Source organism: Nannospalax galili, unplaced genomic scaffold (assembly GCF_000622305.1).
Source record: "Nannospalax galili isolate Female #2095 unplaced genomic scaffold, S.galili_v1.0 scaffold886, whole genome shotgun sequence".
In the NCBI taxonomy this organism is placed as follows: domain Eukaryota; kingdom Metazoa; phylum Chordata; class Mammalia; order Rodentia; family Spalacidae; genus Nannospalax; species Nannospalax galili.
The window spans coordinates 3,501,563-3,510,850 of NW_008355971.1; the positions used below are offsets into that span (position 1 = coordinate 3,501,563).

Consider the following 9,288-nt stretch of genomic DNA (forward strand, 5'->3'; position numbering starts at 1 on the left):
GCTTTTCCTCCTCCCGTGGAGAGTGCTGCGGCTAAAGCTGACTTCGCCATGGTGCTTTCTTGGTGCAGCCCTTCTGCTCCCCCTGCACACCAGCTGTCCTACCTCAGTGTCAGTAGGTTTCTGAAGCCTTTTCTCTCTTGCTTTGGAATGCAGGCTGTTATTTCCTGATGCTGACAGTTTAAGGATCACACTGAAGCAGCTTCCTCTTCACCACCCTACTGAAAAGTTCCTTTTATTTGGTTGGTGTGTTTTTGAGGGGGGACTCTCACACTATAGCGACATCTGGCTACAACTCACCACATAACCCAGACTGGCCTTAAAATCATGACATTCATCCTGCCTCAGTGACTCCCAAGTGCTGGGATTACAGACATGAGCCCAAGCCAGGCCAGTGACTTAAACATTCTAAACCTCAAGTTTGTCACCTCTAAAACGGTCATCTATCCCCTTCTCAGTGGGTTTGTGAGCATTAAGAGCGATAATGAAACTGACACAGATTTCTTGCAAAATCAACAATACTACATTTATTATTATTAGTATTCACAACATAGCACAATAATTCCCAGCTTTTCATCCCAGGAGGGAATATGTGGTTCTCTGTGTGTGTGTGTGTGATCCAGCTGGACCCAGACTTCCCTTGCCCATTTAAAGATTATCCTTTAGCCCATTCCTTGCCCATATTCTGACCAAGCCCACACCGTCTGGCCTGGCAGACTTTTGCCTCAGCGAGGAAGGAAACTCATGGTGTATCTCCGTGGAATTGTGGCAAAGCCAACGTATTGTGGAGAAATGTCTATGTCATGGGGTTCCGTTGGGGACTTGAAAAGGAAGTTCTGCATGATGGTTGTGAAGAAGATGAAGAGCTCCGTTTTAGCCAGATTTTCACCGAAACAGTTTCGCTTCCCTGAAAATGGAGGGAGAGAGGGTGGAGTGAGGGCAAGTTTCGCCGCTGTCTCACCCCAATGCCAGGTCCAGAGCAGGACCATCTCAGGGGGAAGAGCCTGCGCTCCTGGGACCCGAAGATCCTATCTGAGCCTCAGTTTCCTTTGTAATGAGGTGAGGTGACCCATGGGAGGCTGGAGCAGTGGGAGGTCTGGATGTCCCTCCACCAAACACACTCTCAAATAAGGCTCCTTTCCTCACTAAAGTCTGAAGAACTGTCTGTGTGACCTTGATGTTTACATCTCTGAAAACACTTTGATCATCCCTCTCCTTTGACCTCGATTGGCATGGAAGTTGCCCTTGGTTGGCTGGAAGGTCAAGGCTGAGAGGAACTTCCAAGCTGGAGAAAGGTATGAGCTTACACCTCAGAGGAGAGCCAGGAAGAGTCAAGCTTGTTGGTGGGTGGTGGGCTGGAAGCAGACAGAGGCCTCTTACCAACAGAAAAGGGCATAAAAGCATCACTCTTCTTAAACTGCCCCTTGTCATCCAGGAAGTGCTGTGGATTGAAACTGTCGGGGTCAGGGAAGAACTGGGGGTCTTTCAGCACAGAACCCAGCACGGGAAACACTTCAGTTCCCTGGGAGAGAGAAGGAATGGGAATTGATAAGGCCGGTGGAGAATGGGTATCCTGAAAGCTGTCTGGGTTGGAAGGCAGAGCCAGAGTCTATTGAAGAGAAAGGGGAATTGGGACCTGCTAAAGGGATGCACTGAGGAGCATGAGATTAACATCCCCAGGTCAGGAAGCTTTAGAGAACTGGTGGTTCATGTTTTCTGAGAAAGGCCATTTGAGAGTCACAGGGTCTGTGTTTCCTAGGGCAGAAGGCAGAGGGGTAAACAGCTCATACATGTCAAGCCGGGAGAGCTGGAGGTTCTCATTCTCTGAGACCTCGAAGGCTTTGGATACTTTTGGTTTGTGTGCCTCAGCAGGCTGTTTGAAGGACACGCAGTTCCTGCACTTAAGTAACAAGTTCCAGAGAAAAGGCGGCTCATGTTCTGTATAAAAGGAATTTGCAGACATAGGGTTGATTCCTCTGAAGTAGAAACTCTGAGGAAGACACAGGATTCAGAAGACTGAGTGGAAAGGCTGAAAGGACATGAGGGGAGAGAAAGGCTTTGAGAAGGAGGGACAGTGTGGAAAGTTTCTAGTGACGGTGGATTGCTGGTACCACAAGAAGTGGACTGCAAGTTCCCCTAGGCTGGGCAGGGCACTACCTTGGGGATGAGGAAGCCCCGAAATTTGACATCCTTGGTGGTGCTGCGAGCCAAGCCAAGAGGGAGTACATCTATAAATCTCTGGATTTCGTGGATCACAGCTTCGGTGTAGGGCATCTTAAGGTGGTCCTCGTACTTGGGTTGCTGATTCCTGCCAATCACCTGGTCAATTTCCTCATGCATCTTGGCTGAGAATAAGGAAAGATGTATTTTGTTAACCAGAAAGGGAAGATGGATTAAATATGCAAAATTAGATGATGATATGTCCCTCTGGGTGATACCAATGTAGACATTCACAGTGTTGGGCACTTGTGATGGTAGAATACGGTCCTGTTGACCTGATTGGGCCAGAGCTATATGGGTGTTACAAAGGAGGAGACTTATGGAATGGAAGGAAGAACAGGCAGGGTACCTTATGTGTTTTCAAGGAACAATTTACCAATCAGGCTGACTTTACCCATATTTTATCAGTTAGTAAGTCTCAGGTTGAGGAAGGTACTTTGCAAAAATAGCTTAGCAATCCAGGGTATTTTCGGCTTCAACCCTCCACATCTAGCTATAGATATACCCTTCCAAACACAGCAACTAATCATCCCATGCTAACAACCAGCATCAGCTCCTTAACGACCCCCTTGTAACACTCCTTTAGTGGTCACATACATACGGACATATTCGGGGACCAGAAGCAATGCTCCAGCACAACCCAAAAAGGTCTCTGGTGCATGCTCAGTGTGACAAACTGTCCTTTGAGTGACCTTGTGAGGAAAACATGCTACTTAGGATCTTATGCCTATGTAGGATTGCACACGCAAGTGATTAAGGCCAGATGCATCGTGGAAAAGGACATGTCAACAAAGACTTACAATTTCAAGTCTGTCAGTCAAAACGAAAACCACCCATTCCCTGCTCCCAGCAGCCAATGGCTCCTCCTCCTAAACCCATGTTCTAGTTTGCTTGCAATTGCTGTGACAAAACACTCTGACCAGAACCGACTTGGGGAGGAAAGGGTTTTTTTGCTTCCAGCAGAGTTCATCATCCAGGGAAGCCATGGTAGGAACTCATGGCTGGAATCTGGTGACAGGAGCTGAAGCACAGACCATGGAGGAGTGCTGCTTACTGGCTTGCTCCCCTGGGCTGTGCTGTCCTCAGTCTGTTTTCTTAAACAAACCAGGACCACCCGGGAATGGCACCGCCTAGAGTGGGCTGGGCTCTCTCACATCATTCAACAATCAAGGCAGCACAGGTGTCCCCACAAGGCCAATCCAATAAAAGCAATTCCCCAGTTGAGGGGCCACTTCCCAGGTGTGTGAAGTTGACAAATAAAGCGATCCAGCACAGCCAACAAACGGAGGACGTGAGAGATAACCAGGGGCTCCTGAGGAAACCTCGCTCAGCCCCGCTGTTCCTCTGCTGTGTAGTCAGTCTGTACTTTTGAAAGGATTCTGAAAAAAATCCCCTGGTTCTTCACTGTTTGTTGCACTCACTCAATTCTTTGAACAGGGCATCAAGAATCTGCTCCTGATAGTGACCACCAGCAACAAGCTGGTGCCTGTCAAGTGACCATGTGCCCTGTCTATGCAAACCTGAGCCTTTCTGAGGATCCATAGACCTGGGAGAGGTGGGGTGAAGGTAGCAGACTCCCACCACTTTCAGGTCTGCGCCCCCACTTCCTGATCGCCTGTAGCCTTACCTGCGACATCTGGGTTCTTCATGAGCAGCAGGAAGCCATAGCGCATGGTAGTGCTGACTGTCTCTGTTCCCGCGAAGAAAAGGTTCAGTGTGGTCTCCAACAGGTTCCTCATGTTAAACTCTGTATGGGGGTTTTTTCCCTCCTGCAGGAGAAAAAGCCTTTATGCTGAGTCTATTTATCACCCCTTAGGACTCCTCTGGAAGTTTCCCTTAGATCTACTTCTTCTAGTTCAGACCTAAGGTGAGAAGAATGACCTGATCTCTCTAGGTGCTAACTCTTCCCATGATGCTTTCCTCATGGCCTCTGCCTGGGTGAGTCTCTGCCTTTTCATGATCAGCTTAGTTGTCACTTGCTCAAATTGTAAGCATGGATATTTAGAAGAGAGGAGAGGGGGATAGAGAAGTTAGAAGCACATTTTGTGAGATGGAGACTCAGAATTTGAAGTGACAGCATCCCGACTCCTCGATTTTGAAGACCCCTGTGGGGCCGGGCACATGCTCATGAGCACACATGGAGGCCACAGGAGGATGGCAGGTGTCTGCCTCTCTCACTCTCCACCTCATTCCTTTAAGGCAGGGTCTCTCATTGGAACCGAGCTCATCCTTTCAACCAGGCTGGCCGGTCAGCAACCCCTGGGATCTGCCTGTCCCCTCTCTCCAATCCTGGGGTTACAGGAACCCATATCCATCCCCAGCTTTTCACAAGGGTTCTGGAGATTAGACCTGAGGACTCATGCTTGTTCAGCAAGTGCTCTGTCACCAAACCATCTCCTCAGCCCCTCCATTGATCTTTTGTTCTACAGATTATACAAATCCCTATCTTATTTCTCAAGATGGAAAACTGACATATAGACAAATGTGAGGCCCCTCTGATCACACTTTGAAGCCAGGTCACCTGTTCACACATGTGTACATGATGCTCAAGGTCAGGGAGATTAGAAAGAACACTGACTAAAGGCCACAGCCTTAGAGCCAGAGAGACCTGGTTTGAGCCAGAACCCACTGCCCCTTGGCTGCATGACCTCCTTGGCTGCTTATACTCTCGGTTGCATTTTCTAATTTCTAGAACTGGAGTCATAATAGAATCCTGTGAACAAGCTGTTGTTGGTGCTAAACTGGTGAATGTTGTCAAGCACTAAAACCAGTTCCTGGTCCACAGCAGTGCAGTGTGAATGGTCTGTAGTTACAGACACATGTCATCTGCATAAGACCTGAACATGGAAGAGTGGTGCTAATTATGAAGGAGGGGAGGGTTACTATGAGGAGGGAAAACGTGCACAGGCCTGTGCTCCCACCCTCTCCCAACCCTAGGCTGATTTCCTTCCGCCTGGCTTTGAACCTCCCAACTATGGCTTCAGGTTATACCCGTTGCATGCGGATGAGAAAGGAGTCAATGAAGTCCCGGGGACAATTAGGGTCCAGGGTGCGCTGGTTGTGCTGCACTTTCTTGGCTACGAAGTTCTTCAGTCCCTGGACCTCCTTATAGGCCTGTTGCTGTGGTCCAGGCAGGTGCTTCATCACTGAATAAAACATCTCAAAGAGCTGCGAATGGGGAGAAAGGAGGGAAGGAAGGACAGTGGTCAGTATCAGGACCCAAAGGGAACAGGACCTGAGTCAGGCAAAGAAGGCTTCAGAGCCCTGTCTTGGTTTTCAAGTATTTAGATGGTGGTAACAGGGAGCACAATTATGTTTCCATGTGGGTTTATGTGAGGATGGTAATCCAACAATTCACGTGAGATGGAATGGGCCTTACATGTACTTTCCAGACATTGGGGTAAGGAATGATCACAGCAGAAATCTAGTATTTACATACTCAAATGAGGTGGGATAGGAAGAATCTATGCATCTTGTGAATTGGTCAGTCTGATGTGCGGTGGAAACCCATCCTGGGAGCTAGGCAATCAGGAAGGCCAGCCGGTACAGCTTTCCACATAAAGTTTGGATTTGGACTATGGGTCGTGTACATGTGTTCAGGCATTAAGTAGACTTGGATTTCAAGTTTAAGGTGGAGGAAACCTTTGTGCATGTGCTTAGGTATTGGAGTGCATTGCCTAGGGGTACCCCAGTGGGTTCATTGAATGGCCCAGGGTGGAGAGGACTAAAACTGGTGTTTGCAGACAAGCTATCCAGATTCTCTGTGTGGAGTCTCAGGTGAGGTACCTGTTTGGGTGTTCACTCATTTACGTGGACTGTATAGGGACACTTGTCTGAATATCTTGGTTTAGGCTAGATATGTGAATGCTAAGTGGTTCTATTGGGCTATTTCCTGGTACCAGCTGTTCACATATGCAGAATGACCTGAGGGAGCCACTTCTCCAGGTGTTGAGACATCGAGAAGGATGAAGTAGGCAGCATCTGTCAGGGATTATGGTAACTTGGGACAGGACACCTGCCCTGGAGGTGTGGCTGAGTGGAAGCCGTTATCTTGTTGCTCACTTGGGTTGGGTTGGCATCTGTTGAGATAATCAGTTGCCGTGGAGACTATATTGGTAACTTTCCTAGTTCTGAGTCCTGGTCTAACCGTTCAGCTGTCCAAGAGTGGGGTCTGATTTGAGGAGACCCGGTCTGGAGAAGGATGGATATTGGGCACTGATGACCATGTCAGGGTGCAGTGGGAGGATTTGGTAGGGGATGGGGGCTGAGGCTTGAATGGTTACCTGTCCAGAAGAAGTAGCTGAGAACTGGAAACTTCCCATAATCATACCCAACAGTGACAGGAATTCAGTGTCCTCATACTCAAAACGGTCCCCAAACACAATGGAACTAATGACATTGGAGACTGTTCGGCTCATGTAGAAGGTGGGATCTATGCAAGCACCTGTGAGGTGGGGCAGGGGCAGGAAGACAAGAGGATCAGGGATACCAGAGACAACTGGACTGTGTGACGGTGCTCTGAGAACTGGGACTCTGGATGCCTTTCCCGAGTGCCCACGCCCTGTCCCACCCACAGCTCTTCAGCTGTTTTTCCTCCTCTTGTTCCCATATACTCCGTGCCCCCCACACTCACCGTGTGTGTCCCTCAAGGCCTGTATGAGAAAGCTGGCCTCCTCCTGGATGCGCTCCTCAATGCCACGCTTGCCAAAGCCAAAGTCCCGCAGAGTGGCGATGGAGAAGCGCCTGAGCTGCTTGGCACGCTCCCCTGTGCTGAACACCACACCTGGGGAGACAAGCACAGGACAGAAAGGTGAGAGAGGCACATCGGGCTCCAGAGCGTCTCTGACCAGACCCTGCCAAGTGCAGGATCCGGCAGAGGGTGCAGTGGGGGAAAGCTGAATGAAGGGCAGCTGAGACGGCAGAGTTCGGGGAGACCCAGACTCAGAGACAAAGTAGTAAGGGAAGCATCAAGAGTGACAGCAGTCCATGAGGCAGGGGTGGAGGCAAGTCGGAAAGCAACACAGAGAATCCAGGAGAAAAACCAGAGAGGGAAGGAAAGATGGGGGCGGTGAGTAGAGGGAAGTGAGACTTGGAGACCTGGGGTAGATTACAATTTTCAAAGGACTGCAGACTGAGCTAAAGTAAAGAGAGAGATGCCACAAGGCTTTCAAGCAGACATGATGTAACATCTTCAGAGAGGAAGAAGAAATGGACAGAGAAAGAAAGAATCACTGAAAAGCACAAATCTAAGGATGAGTGATAGAAACGATGCTCAGACGAAGTTTGAGAGCCAGGTTACTAAACAGGAGTCCCAATAGGCTTTAAGAATTAGGCTTTGGACAAATCCCTTCATAGAATGAGGGACATGGGCAGAGGCCCCAACCCTGGCCTGGGAACTATTGGGAACCGATGACTGCTGGGTGAGGGAGAGAAGATCTTTAAGATCTAGACGGGCTGAATCCAGTGAATGAACTTGTACAGAAGGGGATCTGGTACAAATGCATGACTACATATACTTAATGTATATGACAGAATGCATGAAATCCTGATTGGGAGGCGCTATGGGGTGTGTGTAGATGGGTGATCTAAACTTGATTAAGAGCTGTTATATAAAATGCACAATGACTCAATAAAAATTTTTTGGTCTTTTTGAGACAAGGTCTTCCTGTAGCCTCAGCTGGCCTGTATTCTCTAATGGAGACCAAGCTGGCCTCGAACTCACAGAGATCTGCCTGCCTCTGCCTCCCAAGTGCTGGGATGAAAGGCATGCACCACCACCCCAGGCTAATAAAAGTATTTTAAAGAAGTATTAGGTCTTAACATATATGACAGAATACATGAAATCTGGGTGGTGACACGGTGTTCAGATTGGGGGCTCTAAATATGATCAAGGTGTATTGTACAAAATGCACAAATATTCAATTTAAAAATTCAATATAAAAAAAGAATTGGTGAGATCAGAGAGGGAAGAAACACCGAGTGATGGAGATCAGAGAGACAGAGGTAGAGCCAGAAACACAGTGAGACTCTGGACAGGAACTCGAAGACAAACCAGACAGTGACAGAGGAGGATGTAACCATGAACAGAGAAGTGGAGCAGAGACACAAGACTCGCTCTCCACAGTCCTGAGAGGACAGGAGAGTCAGGAGGAAGTCTGCTGAACCGGAGGCCACCACGGCTCCCTGCTCGAACCCCCACACGGTCACTCTCACCGTAGCCTTTGAAGAGCCAGTCAAAGATGCCTTGTTCTCCTCGCCCAGCGAATTCTTCAGCCTGGTCCACCAGAGCCTCCTTCACTGCATTGTATCCCCACAGCATCACGATGCGGCGGCTAGGCCCCAGGTGGACAGTGAACACGGGGCCGTAGCCCTCCCTGACCTGAAAGTGTGAATGAGAGAGGTTGGAGGGCTCATCCCTGGACTGCCAGTGTCCGGACGTCAGGTCCTGGGATGCATCTCTTCCCGGCTCTGACACTCAGGAGGGTGAACATTTCAAGATGTGGTCTGTCCTGCCCAGGAGCTGTCAAACTCGCAAAGCACCCCTAGTATATCTCTACGTTCCCACCTGGTCAGTCCTCCCTCTCAGAGTTCCAGCCACACTGAGCATGCTCCACACCCCCATTCCACCCATCTCTCTGCCCAGCGACACCTTCAAGAGGGAGTTATACAGCTTCTCTGGGTCCAGGTCCAGGAAGTTCCCAATGAAGGGCAGTGGGGTGGGTCCCGGAGGCATCTTCGCCAACACTTTCCTCTGCCGCCACACAGACATCAAGACCATGACACTCAGAAAGGCCAGCACAGCCACCAGGAGCATCCCTGAGGCCAGCATGTTGGTGGTGAGAGGGACAGGCTGATGGTGCTGGCTGGGGTGGTTTGCCTTTATACTCCAGCCTGGAAGGGCGGGCTTTGGTCTTGTTTACCTAACTATCTGATTTGTCTTTCCACCTGTTGCCCTGCCAAGCACCCTGGCTTGGTTGTGACACCAGCATCAAGGGAGGAGGAGGGGTACCTTTGTGCTGGTTGGCACGTAGAGGGCCTCTATTCTGAATCTGTGACAGGACAGAAGGAATC

At 49.4% G+C, this 9,288-nt stretch overlaps 1 protein-coding gene across 2 annotated transcripts; it reads right to left on the reverse strand.

The window, feature by feature from the left end:
- Window positions 1–497: 497 nt before the first annotated feature.
- On the reverse strand, window positions 498–9,087 carry LOC103750778 (cytochrome P450 2A8-like). Of its 2 annotated transcripts, XM_008854024.2 has the most exons (9): window positions 8,867–9,087; window positions 8,431–8,596; window positions 6,851–7,000; window positions 6,501–6,661; window positions 5,209–5,385; window positions 3,845–3,986; window positions 2,155–2,342; window positions 1,378–1,519; window positions 498–904 (listed from the first exon to the last, which is right to left on the reverse strand). In XM_008854024.2, the coding sequence occupies exons 1-9, from the start codon at window positions 9,044–9,046 to the stop codon at window positions 723–725; spliced, it is 1,488 nt and encodes a 495-aa protein (XP_008852246.1). In that variant the 5' UTR covers window positions 9,047–9,087; the 3' UTR covers window positions 498–722. The 2 variants fall into 2 exon arrangements, with proteins under 2 accessions (XP_008852246.1, XP_029412425.1); XM_029556565.1 differs by lacking the exon at window positions 1,378–1,519.
- Between the last annotated feature and the right edge of the window lie 201 nt (window positions 9,088–9,288).

Coding starts and splice junctions, on each gene's coding strand:
- LOC103750778 (XM_008854024.2), bottom strand. CDS start 9,046: ATGCTGGCCTCAGGGATGCTCCTGGTGGCTGTGCTGGCCTTTCTGAGT. Junction 6,662..6,850: donor GGCCTTGAGGGACACACACG/GTGAGTGTGGGG, acceptor CCCACCTCACAG/GTGCTTGCATAGATCCCACC. Junction 905..1,377: donor TTTTATGCCCTTTTCTGTTG/GTAAGAGGCCTC, acceptor CTCCATTTTCAG/GGAAGCGAAACTGTTTCGGT.